Source organism: Meleagris gallopavo, chromosome 4, assembly GCF_905368555.1.
Source record: "Meleagris gallopavo chromosome 4, MGAL_WU_HG_1.1, whole genome shotgun sequence".
Classification (NCBI taxonomy): Eukaryota; Metazoa; Chordata; class Aves; order Galliformes; family Phasianidae; genus Meleagris; species Meleagris gallopavo.
The window spans coordinates 69,495,528-69,514,078 of record NC_139407.1 but is presented as its reverse complement, the minus strand read 5'-3'; the positions used below and the strand labels follow the sequence as shown (position 1 = coordinate 69,514,078).

Genomic DNA, 18,551 nt, shown 5'->3' with positions numbered 1-18,551 from the left:
CTGCAGCGCCAGGAGAGCGGTGTGGGGTGTTTGTTTATACTGCTGTCTGCTTCGAAGGAGAACTCCCAGAGCGCTTGTTTTATGGGTTAGCAGAACTACAAACAGAGTTAAGAGGGACTGAGAAAGGTTAGCGTGGAGATGGAGTACCAGTGTCTGTAACTTGTTGCTGGAAGGCAAAGAGGGCTGTGCTGTTTGCACCCCATGGCCCGGTGCTTCCTCCAGGAGCTGCTGGAGAGGGTCCAGAGGAGACATGAGGATGCTCAGAGGCTGGAGCATCTCTCCTATAGGGACAGGCTGAAGGAGCTGGGGTCTCCCTGCGGCCTTCCAGTACCTAAAAGGAGCTTAGCAACAGGAGGAGAGCCACCTTTTACGTGGTCTGTTAGTAACAGGATGAGGGGAAATGGATTTAAGCTAAAAGTGGGAAGATTTCGATTGGATATAAGGAAAACGTGTTCTGCAATAAGGGCAGTGAGGCACTGGCACAGACTGCCCAGAGATGCGATGGGTGCCCCATCTTTGGTCTCAGGTCAAGCTGAAAGGGACTCTGAGCACCTGATGGAGCTGTGGCTGTCCTCAATTCATTGCAGGGCTCTGAGCACCTGATGGAGCTGTGGCTGTCCTCAATTCATTGCAGGGCTCTGAGCACCTGATGGAGCTGTGGCTGTCCTCGATTCATCGCAGGGCTCTGAGCACCTGATGGAGCTGTGGGTGTCCTCAATTCACTGCAGGGCTCTGAGCACCTGATGGAGCTGTGGGTGTCCTCAATTCATCGCAGGGCTCTGAGCACCTGATGGAGCTGTGGCTGTCCTCAATTCATTACAGGGCTCTGAGCACCTGATGGAGCTGTGGCTGTCCTCAATTCATTGCAGGGCTCTGAGCACCTGATGGAGCTGTGGCTGTCCTCAATTCATTACAGGGCTCTGAGCACCTGATGGAGCTCTGGCTGTCCTCAATTCATTGCAGGGCTCTGAGCACCTGATGGAGCTGTGGCTGTCCCCATCCATTGCAGGGAGTGGGAGCAAAGGGTCTTCAGAGGTCCCTTTCAACTTAAATGATTCTCAGGTTCCATGATCTGTTGGGTGGCAATCAGCCCAAGGTAGGGAACTGGAACTAGATAACATTTAAGGTCCCTTCCAACCCAAGCCATTCTGTGATTCTATGACTGTCCCCAACCTCAGATGTCAGCAGTCCTAGGGCAGCATGCTCTCTCCCTGCACTGCTCATGTTTGTCAAGGCAGCTCTGCCACCCAGCACTACTGGGAAGACCAAGAGGATCGGGAATACAGGGGTTGGTAGCTTTGCTGAGGGTGTCTGCACAACAAGAAGCACAAGAAAACCTTGCACAGAGGCTCTGGCTCTCCCACCTCCTTCAAGAGCAGTTTCTAAAGAGCTCCTAGCAGAGGTCAAGGATGTTACTAAGTGAAATTCTACCCTCTAGAAGTAATCCCCAAGCAGACAACAGAGCTCCATGCACAGATCACCTTTCCCTTGCTCCCTTTCTATGGTTTCCCCCCCTCCCAAGGAGCTGTGCTAGTGTTCCTGACCCAACCAAGCCAGCAGCCCTGGAGCACCCAAGCACAAAGCCCTGTAAAGAACAGAAGGAAGTAAGGCAGCGATTTCTCCATATTAAAGCAATTCCTGAATCAAAGATCAAGATCATCCAGTCCAACCATCCACCTATCATCAGTGTCTACCACTAAACCACATTCCTCAGTAAAACATCTAAATGTTTCTTGAACATTTCCAGGGACAAATGCAACAGCACTGGAGCCATCCCTGCTCCACCCAACCCAGGGCAGGCACAGAGTCAGTCCTGGGGTAACTTAGGTGTATTCTCATCCCCAAATGAAAGCTAGTCTAAATTTGCTATATATGCGAATTAGAAGAATATGCTGAGAGGCTTCAATGACCTGAGCCTGTCAGCAGAACTTTGTGCTTAAAAAAAAAAGAAAGAAAAAAAAAAAGAAAAAAAGAACTAAAGAAGTCTTAGGCTGCTCATGGATTTCACTCCTTGATTTCTGCACACACCCGCTTGCAATTTGCACAGGAGCCTCACTCACAGGGCTTGCTCCCTGAAAATGGAGCCATTCTGTCTCTGCTGTACAAACACAGCCCTACAAACACAGTTTCATCTCATTAGCAACCCAAATGCCAGGGGAGGGGCGGGCTGGACATTGGGATTCTCCCAAAGAGAGGTGATGCTTTGGCACCAGGGAGTGGGGGAGTCACTGCCCATGGAGGTGTCCAAGAACCATGGAGATGTGGCCCTTGGAGACATGGGCAGTGGGCACAGTGGGATGGGTTGGGGATTTTAGATGTATTCTCCAACATTAATGCTTCTAGGACTGGAATGGCTCTAGAGTGCCCAGCAGTGTTGGAAATCTGGTCCTGATGTGATGCGTTAGCTCAAGCAAAGCACTGTACCACCTTCACAGAGCCCAGGCACATCCAAAAGAAAGCTGAAGAGCTTCTCATCCCAGGTAGCAGCATCCTGACAGCTACTAATGAGCTCAAAACAAATAAGTGATGCTTATGCCTCAGCATGGCACTGCCCTCTCACTTGGTTTGTGTACTACACCACGTATTGTGACAGCTGGAAGATAAAGAGTTATTTTATCACAGGACATCCCAAGTTGGAAGGGACCCATGAGGATCACCTAGTCCAACTTCTGGCTCCACACAAGCCCATCCAAAAATCAGACCGCATATCTGAGTGTTGTCCAGATGCTCAGGCAAATATCAAAGCTCAGTGCCACCTCTGGAATCTCAGAGGGCTGCAGGAAGAGGGAAAAGTCATCCAAAATCCACCCAACAGCATCAGACGGCATTACAAGACTCTACCACCATCATCTGCCCTCAAAACACCTCTGGATTTCAAGCATTTAATGAGTCTAGTAGGCAACTCCACAAAACACTAGTCCACTGTATGGTTGCCCTGCAGATAAACTTATGGTTTGATGATGTAGCCACGTCCACAGACCATTTTCAGCACGTACATCACTTCTCCAACACACCACAACACACATTTCCCTGCTGCTTCAGCCACTTCATCCTCTACGGCTGTTTTATGAACCTCTTCCCCAAAACCTGCAAGCTGCGATCACCAGACTTACCAATCTAAACAGCCCTGGAAGATGTATTTCCTTTCATAATACTTTAATATAACAACTAGACAAGCAATAGTATCAAAGATTAAGAAAGTCTCGTTACAGAATTTTGCTAGAAAATAAGTTTCTGCCTTACAAACCTGCCCAGAAGGGGAAAGCACTATCTGCTCATCCCAAGTGCTCTTATGTAAATAGTCACCCTACACCCAGCCACTGGCCTGACCCTTGCCAAAGGCTCCCCTTCCTGCATTCAAGACTACAGATTCTCCTTGCTTTTATTAAAATACATGATTTCACTTTGGGAAGAAATGGGGGTGGAAGCTCAGACCTCGGGGTGCTTTGGGAGCCCATGGACACAGTATGAAAATACCATCCCCAAAGAGCAGATAAGTCACAGAATGGCTGGGGTTGGAAGGGACCTCAAGAATGATAAAGCTCCAACCTCCCACCACACGCAGGGCCACCAACCTCCACATTTCATAGCAGCCCAGGCTGCCCAGGACCCCAAACAACCTGGCCTTCAACACCTCCAGGGATGGACGGAGCATCCACAGCCTCTCTGGGCAGCTGTTCCAGCACCTCACCACTCTCTCTGGAAAGAACTTCCCCCTGACATCCAACCTAAATCTTCCCTCTGTCAATTTAAAACCATTTCCCCTTGTCCTGCTGTTATCAACCCTTTCACAGAGTTGATTCCCCTCCTGTCTGTAGGCTCCCTTTAGGTACTGAAGGCTGCAATGAGGTCACCCCGCAGCCTTCTCCTCTCCAGGCTGAACAAGCCCAGCTCCCTCAGCCTGTCTTCATACAGGAGGTGCTGCAGCCCCCTGCTCATCTTTGTGGCTCTCCTCTGGACCCCCTCCAACAGCTCCCTTTCTGTACTGGGGCCCCCAATACAAGATAGACTGGGAGCTGTTGGAGGGGGTCCAGAGGAGGGTCACTAAGATGATGAATGAATGAATGCTGTGATCTTCTGCACACCACAGTGACCTTGGGGGGGGGATCTGGCCCACGTGGCAACAGATGCTGAGTTTGGAACCAGGCACACATGGGACCTTTGGAGACACTGGAAGGTCACTCGCTGCACAGCACATCCACAGGAACACAGTGAGATTTAGCTGACTTGAAAACATGCTCACAAAGCAAAAACAATTTCCACACACGCTGCAGAAGATGACACAAAGTTACCAAATTTCAGAGATGGGGATAATTAAGAACACAACACAAACTGCTTGTTTTGGGGGGAGAAGGCAACAAAAGGCCCTTCTGTCCCCTGCAACACAGGGACCCACTCACCTCACGTGGCTTGGGCTGGTGCTCATGTGTTTGCATTTAAAGTGAAGAACAGAGACACGATTTCCCAATGAGCCTGCAGCTGTCATATGCCACATCTCCACTTACCACCATCATCCCATAGACAGTGATCAAACGCCCAAAGAATTCTGGCTTGTGCTAAAGCAACTTGCAGCAGGAGAGCTCCATGTGCAGAGCTGCCTCAAGGGACGCTGTCCTTCCAATCCCATGCTTTCCATCCCACCCACCACTTCCTCTCCATCCTCACATGCTCCTGCAGCACATGCTTCCAGCAGAATCATAGAATGGCTTGGCTTGGAAGGGACCTCAAGGATCATCAAGCTCCAACTCCCTGCCACATGCAGGGCCACCTTAAGCCACGCTGAGTCCCTCTGCTGTCCCTCACATCCACAGACCAAACCGTGCAAAGAAACTCGCATCCTCAAAGCAACCATCGCCTACCCAGGCAACTCAAGGTCAGAATTAAACATGGATCCAGACATACCCAAAACAATGAGGGACACAGCAGGTGCCCAATGTCTTATCACGGCCCCGCAGTAACCACTGACATGGAACAACTATCATAGAGTCGTTGAGGTTGGAAAAGAGCTCCACGATCCCCAAGCCAACCCCACCATGCCCACTGTGTCCCTCAGTGCCTGCAGTTCACAGCTCAGACCCCAGGGCAGTGCGTGGAGCTTTGGAAAGCATTTCATCCGACCAACCTGTTGAAGCTTACCCTCCATCACCACTATTAAACATCAGCTTTGACGGTGCATCCCACTGAGGCTATAAAACGTTGGCTTGCCTCCATCCATCCCAAAGACACGTGGGACATTCTGGCTGTCCCGACGAGCTCCATCCAATAATGGCTTTTGGATTGGTTGCTCTAGGCCTCCATAGCAGCACTCACTACTCACCATCAGTACTTTGCATGAAGCACCATCAGAAGTGCCTTGCGTATTTCACTGAATTGCCAAGCTTGGAAAAGAGCTCCAAGACCCAACCATCTGGCCCAGCCATCCACCTACCACCAACACATCCCCACTGAACCACGTCCCTTGGTACCACATCATCAGGCATTAAACCAGATGATAAAACCACGTACTGAATATCAGCAAGTGTTCATAAGATGGAATTCGTTCCCAGCCAGGTCAGGTTTTAGATCTCAAAAACCAATGAAACCAAAACACAGACACAGGTTCACGGGGACAAAGTCCAAAACGAGTTCAAATGTGCAGAACCACCCGAGCACTGCGGAATTAACCCAATATTTGGAATGCAGCAGGTCCCCCCGGAACCACAGGTAATTAAACTCAGATTGAAAAACAATGAGGAAAGGAGTCACTGAGAACCCATGAGCTGCCCACAGAGGATATAAGGTTTCTCACGCGTTGCTCCTGCACATAGCTGACCCCGGCACGTCCTACTTGACTACACCCCATTGGTTTTCCCATCCAAGAGGAGGGCTGGCCAGCAATCCCTGTCCTTGCTTCCGACTCCGAGTGCTCCACGACACATCATTCTGATGATCACCAAATGAAATTTTCAGCTCTTGTCATCGTCGGCTTCAGATTCATAACGTTACAAAAACACCATTTCCTTTCCCCCCCATTGTATCAACCTCGATTCCATTCCCGCTGGTGAAATCAAACAATTTGAAAAGAATTTCAATGATGCTAATTTGAACCGAATGCATTCAGCTGCCAATTGCTGTTCCCCGGCACTCCGGGCCCCCTGCCAGCTGTGCTCCACCATCAATCATGGCCAGCAGTGCAGGAGCAATGGCAGTAACTCTGGCTGGGGAAGCTTTGCCCTTTGCTTTCAGCAGAACACCATGATGTGATCCCACGTGATGGGAGACTTGCAAAGCTGTTGCTCCTCAGAGCTCCTCATCCTCCAGGCAGAGCGTGATGCTCTTTGCAGGAAGAAGCCCAGCATTTAGCTGGAATACCAGCATCATTTCCAGCTCTGCGTTTGCAACTGAAGCACACACAACTATAGGGGTTGGACCCCTCAGTCCAACACTCACCCAAGTTACTCACAGCACAGGAAACAGTCCAGGTAGGTTTGGGTATCTCCAGAGAAGAAGATTCCATCACCCCTCTGGGCAGCTGTGCCAGAGCTCTTCCACCCTCCAAGTCTAGAAGCTTTTTCTCATGTTCAGATGGATTTTGTGTATGTTCCACTTGGTGCCCAGTGCCCCTTATCCTGTTGATGGGCATCACCAATAAGAGTCTGACCCTATCCACTTCACCTCCACCATTTAGAAGCATTGGTAAGATCTTCTTTTCTCAGGAGGTGCTCCAGGCCCCACCAGCTCTGCAGCCCTCCGCTGGGCTCTCCCAGCAGTTCCCAGTCTGCCTGGAACTGGGAAGCCCAACATTGAGCACAGTGCTCCAGATGTGCCCTCCCCAGGGCAGAGCAGAGGGGAGGAGAATCTCCCTCAGCCTCCCGGCCACACTCTGTGCAATGCACCCCAGGATGCCATTAGCCCTCTTGGGCACCAGGGCACAATACTGGCTCGTGGTCACCCTGTGGTCAACTGTTGGTCCACCAGGACCCTCAGGTTCTTCTCCACAGAGCTTCTTTCCAGCAGCTCAGCCCTCAACCTGTGTTGATGTTTGCCCTCCCCAGGTGCAGGATCACAGCCCTGGTCAAGAGCTATCTAGAGCCAGAAAACAAATAATGAACTTCAGGAAAGCTGAAAACATTAGCAGTGGAGATAAGCAACGAGAGACAAAAGGCTAAGCGTAGAGAAACGGCCTAACAGCCAAAAATCAGGGAGGAAAATGAAGCCAGGGAGCTGCCATGGGAGGAAAGAAAGCAAACCCTGGGGGCTTTTTATTTCCAGCCTCCTGTTTCTCCTTGAAATAACTGGGAAATTCTCAAAATGGGTCTGCCTATGCCAAAGGATCTGGAACCTCCCAAACATAGCTGCGGTGCCATGAGGTTTGAGCACCAGTCTCATCCAGCATCACAAGAACAAGGCTGGGAACCATGGGAAGAGAACACATCTGCATCCCCTTATGCCTCTATAGTTGGAGAATATCCTTAATGGGATATAAATAACTATTTATTTACTTAGAGCAGCACATTTGCTGCACTAATTGGGGACCAAAAAGCAAATTAAACTTATTCCTCCCCACCCAGAGCCACAGAAACCAAAGGATAATTTGTTTCAAAGTTTGGATGTCACAATGAACAAGTTGCTTGGGTGATTGTTTTTTGGTTTCTTTTTTTGCTAGTATCTTTTTTCCAGAAACCACTGTACCAGGTAAATTCAGCACGATGACCTCGGGGGCTCCCACCATGCCACCACGTGTGCCCGGCTCTGCAGCAGGACATCCAGCTCATGGGGGGGGGGGGTCTGCAGGTTTAGAGAAGTCAGTTTCATTTAATGCAACAGCTAACACAAGGGTTGAACTGGAAGGAGTAGAATGATGCACCCCCTCCAACCCAAGCCCTTCTGAGAGTCTGTTCTTCACAGCTCTCCTACATGGCGTTAAGAGTTGGTTTTCCCAACACAGAAAGAGACTGAGAAGACAACAAGGCAACAGCTAGTCAATTTTACAGAAAGAACAGTGTTTATAAGTGAACTGAACCCATCTGTACTTCCAGCCATGAATGTAACACCACCTTTTTTTTTTTTTTTTTTTTCTTGGGAGAAGTTTTGGCAAGAGTGCTTCCCATAAGCCACCAAGTCCAACCAGGCAGCTACTGCCAGAGGAAGCAGGAATCACAGAATGGCCTAGATTGAAAAGGACCACAATGATCATCTGGTTTCAACCCCCTGCTACGTGCAGGTCACCAACCAGCAGCCCAGGCTGCCCAGAGCCACATCCAGCCTGGCCTTGAATGCCTGCAGGGATGGGGCATCCACAACCTCCTTGGGCAACCTGTTCCAGTGCCTCACCACCCTCTGAGTGAAAAACTTCCTCCTAATATCCAACCTAAACTTCCCCTGTCTCAGTTTGAAGCCATTCTCCTTTGTCCTGTCACTACCAAGATCGAGAGGTACCACTTTGTTTCATTACCAGTCAATCCGAATTTCAGCAAAGAAACAAAGTTTGTTTTAATGGAAATGATGAGCAGAGCTCTCTGGCTCTGATAAGAAAACCCAAATCAAAATGGAAAACCTGAATATTAAAGGAATCAGTGCATAGGCAATTCCACTTAAATACAAGCATGTCCACGTTTAGTTGATCAGGTTCACTTCTTGCAGCTAGGCAAGCACAAGTCACAAGGTAAGTTTGCCAATATCTGAAAATCAGCTTACGACACAAAAAATAAAAATCAAGGTGCATCAGAGGATGCACTTCTATTACTCTGCAACTGTAAAATCAGCACTGGTGTCTCAGAGCGTTCCAGCTCTCACCAGGCACAGCAATACAAACATCCTTAAGTGCAAACCACGAGGCACACACCCTGCCTGCACCTCTGGGGTAGCAGGAGCAGGCAGCAAAGTCCAAGTGGGAAAAGATGATGAAAACAAACTGCCAGTTTTCAACAGTACAAAAATCACAAGGTAAGCTCCAGTAACAACCACGGAGCAGTCATCGTTTCACCTTTTAAAACAAAATTATTGTGAAGCCTTTAATGCCTTAGTGCCGAAAAGACAGAACTCAGCTTAATGTAGCCATAAAGCACCATCCTCCTACCCCAAACAGGACAAGCCCTTACCTGCTTCATCGCCATCTCCCCAATCTTGTCTGAGTGCTTACGGATGCTCTCCAGGAAATCCTTGAGGTCTGACATGGACACCTCCTTTATCTCCTCACGCAGCTTTGGGATGTTGTCCACCATCACCTTGCAGAAGCGGTAGTGGCTCACCTGGGGCAGGTAGGTGTGCTCCAGGTGCTCCAGGGTCTTCAGTGCTGGGTAGTGCCTGAGGACAGCAAGCAAAGCAGATGCAGGAAAAGAACAGCTATTTCTATCCTACTTCTTCTTAACTGTGTAAATTTTCAGGAGATCTAACAATTTCAGCTCTGTTGAAAGGAATGCACATCTTTGCATTCAGATAACCACGAAAACACTCTTTTCCTTTTGAAACTGAGAAGCAGAGGCACACTGTGAGAGTCGCAGCTCAGAGCTGTGATGCACAGATGAGGACCAGCTGGGTAACGAGGTACTGCACCAGCTGAGCTCATCAGCAGCTCTCACCCACCTGCACCAGGTCCTGCTGTCCCCAGAACCTCCCCAAAAGGAAGGGACTCTCCAGGGCACCCCCAGACCACGGGGTTGCTGTGTGAGATACGGGGCACACACTGCTGCATTCTGTGACCTCTACATAAGACAGGAGGGTGGAGATGGGAATACTCCATAACGTACCTTAGGCTGACAAATTGGTATGCAATATGTGCTCCTAACACGGAGACTTGTTATTCTGTTCTAAGTGTCTTGGATGTGAGAGCTCTCAGGTCTCTTTCCTGTGCACAGAAGCAGCCAGACCCCACCTTCCTTCCAGCTGTTCAAATGCTGCTGAGCACTGTTAAAAAATGCTTTCCATCCAGGATACGCTTTGATTTGGGTAGAGATGAAGACAATCTCAGTGTGACCCCACCTAAAAGGCCCAAAGGATGCTTCTCCTGCAAGGTCCCTCCAGATCCTGTTCGACTGCTGCTGTCCATAACCTTTGCTTTGCTGACAGTAACTTATTCCCCCACCATAAGAGATATATACCTTAAAATTGTATGTTGAAGTTGCCATCTTGAATGGCAGGCAAGTGCCTTGGAAGCATTAGCAGTGCCTGCAAAATATATTTAAGGCCATCACCAGGTGACAGTTCCCTCTCAGGTGAATGAAGGCAACTACTGCTGACTCTGCCCACGGTTAATCCCAGCCATAAGCACTTCCATTTGCACCCTGAAGGCCCTAAGAAACGCGTTAAGTGCCACGGCAATAACCTGACACTCAAATCCCCATTCATACTCATTCTTGCCTAAACCCCAGGCAGTTCCAAAGGGAAGTTATTTTAACCCAAAACTGCCCGAAAATCAGAAGTCAAAGGGATTAACCCAGCAACCCGGTCAGCGTTTACATTTGGGTGAGATATGAAATGCTATTTGCAATAAAATGCAATCCTCTCTGGAGGGAAACTTCAGAGCACACAGAAAGCCAGAAATTAAACCAGAGGAATAAACACGCATTGGGGGTTTGTTGTATTTTAAGGCATTGTTTGTTGAACCAGAAGCAGCTCAAACACGGCCTGTGGGAACAGCGGGTGTGCATTGATGGGGTCCCCGACTGCCTGCCAAAACCAGAGCCCAGAGCACGTGGAGCCAATGCAAAGTTCAGCACTGAGATGTGCAGAGCACACCCAGATCTCTCCAGGCCATCAGTCCCACTGCCTGCCATGAATGGGAACACCCACAGCTCCATCAGTGCTCAGAGCCCCAACCAGCCTGACCCAAATGCCTCCAGGGGCACCCACCGCCACTCCGGGTAACCTGTGCCCACCTTTATCACAATGAACCTTTTCCTTTATCCAGTCTAAATCTCCCCTCTTCTAGTTGGAAATCACTCACATTATAACCATCAGACAGCAAACAGCACATAGCACATCTTGTCTACTTTGGAAGAGTTGAGTTCGTTCAGCCTGAATGCCAACCCTGCTGCTCTGCAGTCCAAACCTGAGGCTCACACAGTAACCAAACCCCTCACTGGCTATGATGAAATGATGTATAAGTGAGACCGGGTGCAGACACAGAAATATTTAATATGTTGTGCTGCATTTGGTGAATGAAGCCATCAAATCCAAAGGAGGAGGGAGAAAAAAGCAAAAAGCCAAGGGTTCAGATATTCCTTAAATGTGGCTTTCAGCTTCTATTTGTTTCAAAATGAACCAGTCCAATAAGGGGAAGGAAAAAAAAAAAAAGATGCAATTCTTAGAACCAGACCCTGGAAACACTACCCAGAACGAGGGAACCGAGCAGCATGTGGATTGCCTTCAAAAGTTCACAGTGCTGTGATCTGCTCCAGCTCCCCACGCCACATCTGTCAGCGGATAAACCCCTCGCTGTTCCCATGAACAGAATGAAAACAGTTGGACAAAGTGCAGCCTGCCCTGCACTGAGCCATCCAGAGAGTGAGAGCAAGCTTCGTGCACAGCTGACAGGCTCCCCAGCACCTCTCCAGCCAGTCCCGATTCCAGGAGTGATGCTTATCCACTCCCCCAAGGCTCCTGGGACCGAGGACCACAGAGATGAGTGGAGGCAGAAGGGGAAGTGTAGCATTCCGCCCATCCCATTAGTTATCGCCTTGTTGGAAACATCTGGCTCCTCCCGCACTGTGTGCATGATGGATGGCAGGCACGGAGCAAGCAGCAGACCCGGCTGCCCTCCCCACGTGCCATTCAGCTGGAGCCCAGCACATTTTCCACTGCCCTCGCCCCAGCAGCTGCTCTATGCCCAGTTTGCCACCCCCCACGGCCTCCAAAATCCCGTGCTGCTCAAACAAACCAGCCCCCAGGAGCCCTGCCGTGCCTGGGCTGTAATTCCTCAGCATCGTGACAGATGTGGGGTGAGAAAAACCCTGGATTTATAGTTAGTGAGTTCTGAGTCCTTTCAGTTCAGCTCACTCTTCTGAGCGATGACTTCTAGCACAAAGTAAGCCGGGTGCCTTCTCACCACCTTCTCCAACTGCCCTGCTCAGCGTTTCTCAGCTCTCTGGCTCCTGTTCACATTCACTGAGTTCTTCCAGATTAGATCAGTTCTGTATTCTGATACCCCCAGCACACCACTTTGTTAAGAACATAGAAGTACGGAGCCACGCACTGATTTGGGATGTCCATCCCAAAGGCAAGCTTCCACAGACAAAAAGAAAAGGAACAGCAAACATCCATCTTCATCAGAAAGCCTAAAGGCAGAACGAAATGAGGTCTGGTCTGCACCACGGGAGGCTGAGCCACAAAGACACCAGCAGAAATCAGATCTGTTAACGTGGCAATGCTGACATGGGATTGCTGAGCATTGAGAAGCTCTTTGCTGAATTCAAGCAGCACCAAATGGACACTTTTCAGCCCCTCCACTACAACTTTTGCTATGCAAAATTTACCTTTTCGATTTCATTTGCTCTCGCAGTTTGCTGTACATCTCCAGAACTGGAAAGAGAAACAAAACAAAACAAAACAAAACAAAACAAAAAAAAAAAAGAAAAAAAACACAGAAGTATTGAGACAGAAACACAGGGCAAAGAGACGTGCATTCAAATCAACAGCTGAACAAATAAAGAGCAATTCTGGGCTCCTCACCGGGAAGACACAGCGTCAGCTTATCAACCGTCGCTGAAATGTTCCTCTGTTGCAATCGGCATTGCTTCAGCTCTTCCATTGCTATTATCAGCTTTGGAAAAGGAAAAAGAAAAAAAGTCTCACTGCAAATAGCAAGCAGACGGAGAGAGGATATAAATGAACATCCAAACAGCAGCAGGAGAACAGAGCCTGCCCTGAGGAGCGGGGAGCTCCTGAGCCCTGCGTCCTTCATCACACAGCAGCAGCATTCCCTTGGCTCATTTCAAAGCAAGCAAGCAGCAAAACCAAAGCCATCCAAATAGCAGCCTCGCAGCACGTCCTCTGAATTCCCCAAATGATTTCCCTTTCCCATTTCATTCATCCCATCCTTTTTCAAGTTTCTCTTTTCTAGTTCTTCTAAAAGGCAGGAAGTGGCCCCAGGGGATTCTCAGCATCCCAACCCAACCATGCTTTCTGAACGCTCCAGCAGAAAAACCTGTGCACGTGGATAAGGGCAAAAACAAGGACTGGCCATTGTACTCCAGAGAGAATTCTTTGGTTTGGTCTTTTCCAAGGGGAAGGCAACAGCTCTGTGCTCCAGTGCACTATGTATGGAATCTCAGGATGGCTGAAGTTAGAGGGGCCCTTTGAGGTCATCCAGTCCCAACCCCTGGGCCAGGACGAGTTTGTGAAAGCCTTGGCCAGTCTACTTCTGGAGCATAAAGGAGAATCCCCCACTCAAGGTAATGGATAAGTTTATTTGGTTCTGGTAAAGTGCATCACCTCCTCCCCACAGGGCAGTTTTATCTGTCAGCCTCACTGGAGTCATTGGTCTGACACACAGCAATGTAGTAGGAGAGAATCACAGAATCACAGAATGGCCTGGGTTGCAAAGGACCACAGTGATCATCCAGTTCCAACCCCCTGCTGTGTGCAGGGTCACCAACCAGCAGACCAGGCTGCCCAGAGCCACATCCAGCCTGGCCTTGAATGCCTCCAGGAATGGGGCATCCACAACCTCCTTGGGCAACCTGTTCCAGTGCCTCACCACCCTCCGAGTGAAAAACTTCCTCCTCATATCCAACCTAAACCTCCCCTGTCTCAGTTTAAAACCATTCCCCCTTGTCCTATCATCATCCACCCTCACAAACATCTGTTCCCCCTCCTGTTCATACGCTCCCTTCAAGTACGGAAGGCCACAATGAGGTCTCCCCAGATCCTTCTCTTCTCCAAGCTGAACAAGCCCAGTTCCCTCAACCTTTCCTCACAGGAGAGCTGCTCCAGCCTTCTGATCATCTTAGCGGCCCTCCTCTGGACCCTCTCCAAGAATTCCACATCTTTCTCATGCTGGGGCACCCACGCCATACTTAGCAATTACCACTGCTCAGTCATTTGCCACCACCAAGCTCCGCCACGTTCTGGAAAAGCTAAAAAGACAGCGAGTGAATGCAGCACACACCTCTTTTCCTTCACTCTGCAGCTTTCGGTTGGTGTCCGTCACTTGGTTCTGTGGGGACAGTAAGGAAGAGAGAAAGAGCACAAGTACAGTAAATCAGGACAAAGCTTTTCAGGAGAAAAAATTGCTCACACACATCAGCACGCTGCCTTTCACACACCATTCTCTTGCATGGCGTGAAACAGGCTCAGGTGTCTCACAGTGCAAAATTAACGTGCCACAAAACTTTTTTTTTCTCCCACAGAATCCTCTTTTTATAGCTATTAACACTGCAAACTGCCACTTCCAGGCTTGTCCCTGTAGGATCTCTCAGAGCTTTCTTCTTGTGCTCAGGCCTACCGTACCTGCAGTTGGGCTTCCACTGGCATCATGCAATTTTGTGAACCAGTCCATGTGTGTTTGGAGGGGTTTTGTTCATTCTATACACAAAAGCCAGAAACAGAGCGCGGACAGAAATGTGAACTGCAGTAGGGCACACACTTTTTATATATGTGTCTATTCAAAACCATAATATCCCACAAGTCAAATAAAAGCTTGGCTTTCAGTGAGAGTACATAGAATCATAAAATGCCTTGGGTTGGAAGGGACCTTAAGGGTCTGCAAGCTCCACCCCATCCACCACAGGCAGGGCCACCAACCTCCACATTTCAGAGCAGCCCAGGCTGCCCAGGGCCCCAAACAACCTGGCCTTCAACACCTCCAGGGATGGACGGGGCATCCACAGCCTCTCTGGGCAGCTGTTCCAGCACCTCACCACTCTCTCTCTAAAGAACTTCCCCCTCACATCCAACCTCAATCTCCCCTCTCTCAACTTCAAACCATTTCCCCTTGCCCTGCAGTTATCAACCCTTTCAAAGAGTTGATTTCCCTCCTGTTTGTAGGCTCACTTCAGGTCCTGGAAGGCTGCAATGAGGTCACCCCACAGCCTTCTTTTCTCCAGGCTGAACAAGCCCAGCTCCCTCAGCTGCCTTCATAGGTCAGTGCTTCTAAATTGTCCTGACTTCTCCACGTGGAAGTTCCTCACAGCTGCAGCACCAGAGCTGCAAAGCTCTCCAGCTGCCACCAAAACAGAGCAGCCGTGAATTCAGGACGGTTTCATCACTAGTGAAGGTATCCAGTACAAGCATTCTCCAATCACCCAGCAGAACATGGATGATGCAGGCCTTCCAGCCCTCCCTGTGTGTCTATTGCTGGCCATTAGTAGCTTGCCACGATGCAAGAAGAGCACTCACATCATGACATCCATGCACACCACTCCAGCACAGCATCTGCATCAGATCGCTCCCCCGCCTGCAGTAGCTTCAGCTCTCCTGGCTGCTTGCCCTGTGCAAAAACTGCTCATTTCCTTTATGATGTATTGAGATTTTACAAGCAGGAGCATGGCATCTCTTCCAAAAGATTATTTTATTTTCTTATATCCTCCAAATCCCACCAGGAAAAAGGAATCCATGTCGGGTAATTTAAAACTGCTCCTAAAATAATGCCAAGGCTGTACGAGTCTTCTATTGAAATTACATATCGATCCTGGCTAAAGCAAAGATACATTCCCCCCCTGGCACACCGAGATTTTGGAGGCAGGGGGCTGTGTTTTGTTTCCTTCTCAGGACCTACATCCATACACAATGAAAAGAGATGGGTGATTATTTATAGAGACTCTCAGTAGACACACCGAGGCTGTTCAGACGGAGGGATTTGATAATTTAAGACAGATGCACAGCAAGGTGGGGGGGGGACGACAGACAACAGGTGGGCACATGTGAAGAACGAGACGAGTGGATCACAGGATGCTCAAGTTGTTAGTTCATCCATCTCTATGGGGAACATGTGGTACTGAGCAGGGCTTTTGTTTGTGGGCTTTAAGCATCGCTCTGCTATCATTTAGAGAGTGTCAGAGTGATGAGAGAGAAGAGCAAAGGCCACTGGAGAGGAATCCTGGGAATGGATGCCAAGGGGACCCGTGTGACCCTGAAGAGCTGTGCTGGCTCCATCTCATGTCAGCACCCATCTATGTGGGTTGTTCACATCCCTTTCTGAGGAGGGGAGGGCTGGCTGTCAAGTGGGTCTTCCAGCTGGCAACGAACTTCCCAATCTGGAGGTGCACCCAAGGACAGGGTTAATTATCCATCACAATCTCTTCATTTATCCAGTCCCTATAGGAATCCAGTGTGAGACCAGTGCACTTTCAGCAGCACACACCAGGACAGATGCTCCAAAGAAGGACCCGGTGAACACAGTGAGCACAAGTGAACAGCAGCCTACGCTACGTTGTTACCTGATGTTGCATCTACATCAGGTTGGTATGCATGAACTGAAAACCACAGAATCACAGAATGGCCAGGGTTGGAAGGGACCTCAAGGATCATCAAGCTCCAACCCCCTGCTGCATGCACAGCCACCAACTTCCACATTTCATACCAGCCCAGGCTGCCCAGGGCCCCAAACAACCTGGCCTTCAACACCTCCAGGGATGGACGGGGCATCCACAGCCTCTCTGGGCAGCTGTTCCAGCACCTCACCGCTCTCACAGCAAACAACTTCCCCCTGACATCCAACCTAAATCATCCCTCCTTCAGAGCCCTACAAAGCACCTGAAATAACCCCTATGCACCGCTTCACTGTGACTGGTCCAGCTTAAAAAAACCACAGTTAGAGCAAAACACTAAAAGAGAACCTCATCAACTGGAAAGACTTCACAGTAGGAAACTAAAAGCAGTGAGAGACATGGAAAGCACAACCCTCTAGGATAGCTTGGGGCTGCTGATCTTACACCAAGACCAGCAAATTTTCCTACAGCCTCCAAACAGCAGAAGCAGCAGCTGGTGCAGAAATAAGAAGGAATAATCCCTGTTTTGGGCCTGGCACGTCAAAAAGCAGAAGATCTAACAAAAAATAAAAGGAGGTTTTAACCATCTAACTTGAGTTTCCCAGAGATGGAAGGGCAGAAATACCTGGAGGGAGGGTTAGGCTTAGGCTTAGGGTTAAGGCTAGGGTCAGGGTTAGGGTTAAGGTTAGGGTTAGGGGTAGGCAGAAAGCCATCAGGAGTGACACAGCTGAAGCATAACCTGGTTAAGATCAGAGGGATTGCTGAGGTTGTCAGCAGCCCTTTCCCTCTGAGATGTGTTCTCCAGTCATGTCTACAAGCTGAACCATTCTAGTTTATAATCTATCTTTGAATTTCCAGTGGAATCTCTCTGAGATGCAGGAGCTGGGCTGGTATAAGGCATCCAATAGCCAGTGGGAGCGTGAACTGGGAGCAGGAACAGGGCAGTATTGGCTCCTATTTAGGAGGCATAGTAGAGGTGCAATATGGAGGGCATTTACTTTATAGCTGGTTGGATGTCCATTCAAAGACCTGCACTACTGAGAAAAGGGCTGAGATCAAATGCAGACTGAATAGCTGGAACAAAACTCACTCTCACCACTGGACTCGCAGATGATTCCCTGGAGAAACCCGTACAAAGGGGGCTCAGTATTTCTCCAATAGGCTTCTGTGTATATTTTTCCAATGTGTCATTTAATAGATCACATAGTGATGGAAATCAAGAAAGATCCTGAGGGTAGAGATGGACTTCACAGCATGCCACCAACAAAGCAGCTGTTTGCAGAATGGGAAACAGTAACAAGCCCTTGAAAACAAACAATGTGGAATTCTTGGTTATAAACAATGGCTTTAAAAAAAAAATAATAATAATTAAAACAAAAAAAAAGTCTTCTTTTGTCGTATTTCCAATGGCCTTGTCCTAATAAGAGTGCTTCTGATGCAAGGAAACATCCCCACAAAGGTGACCCTGAAAGCACACATTTATTTGTGGCATCAGGGCTGCATGGAAATGCCCAAGGTAGCTTTAAATGAATAAATAAATGTGTGGGAAAAAAAAAAAACAACACTGAAGTTAAAATGGTTGGGTTTTTTTTTTCTTTTCCGGAAAATGTGCTTTTCTGAGACTTTTATTCCCTTATTTATGGCTTTATCTTCTCCAGCTCCCAACAAGCAGTCCCACACACCCGCCAGAAAGGATCTCGACAGACTACACCCAACTTGTTCCAACTTCTGGAGGAAAACGAGGAAAGCTCTCCAATCTCTGACACTCACCAAGTTATTCCAATGTTATGTATGTCTTATATGCCCCAGACTGTGTAATACTCCCATTCTAAGGCACAGAAGCCAGGCTTAAACCACAACAATACTTGGCCACTGCATACAGGACCACCATCAAGCTCTAGATCCTTTCTGTCCCCAGCAACCTGCCTAGTTTCCTTCCTACCACTTACCTACACTCCAACCTTATATACACCTTTTTCCACACACTGCTGAACACATTTCTTCCAATAAACAGGTGAAAATCTCCTTCTCTTATCTTTTTGTACAACTTTAAAGGCCACAATACTTGCAAAACTCATTTCTAGCCGTAAACATTTTACCTTCCCCATTCCCTGCTCTATCCATTTTACTTTCTAGTTAAACCAA

At 48.7% G+C, this 18,551-nt stretch overlaps 1 protein-coding gene across 2 annotated transcripts in view; it reads right to left on the bottom strand.

Moving 5' to 3' along the window:
* EXOC6B (exocyst complex component 6B) overlaps window positions 1-18,551 on the bottom strand; it is a 241,993-nt gene that overhangs the window by 193,317 nt on the left and 30,125 nt on the right. For both annotated transcript variants that reach the window (XM_085223776.1, XM_085223777.1), the window contains exons 3-6: window positions 14,087-14,134; window positions 12,649-12,739; window positions 12,453-12,498; window positions 9,081-9,285 (exon numbers count right to left, since the gene is read on the bottom strand). In XM_085223776.1, the coding sequence (XP_085079902.1) occupies window positions 9,081-9,285; window positions 12,453-12,498; window positions 12,649-12,739; window positions 14,087-14,134 (390 nt within the window). The remainder of the gene's footprint in view (window positions 1-9,080; window positions 9,286-12,452; window positions 12,499-12,648; window positions 12,740-14,086; window positions 14,135-18,551) is intronic.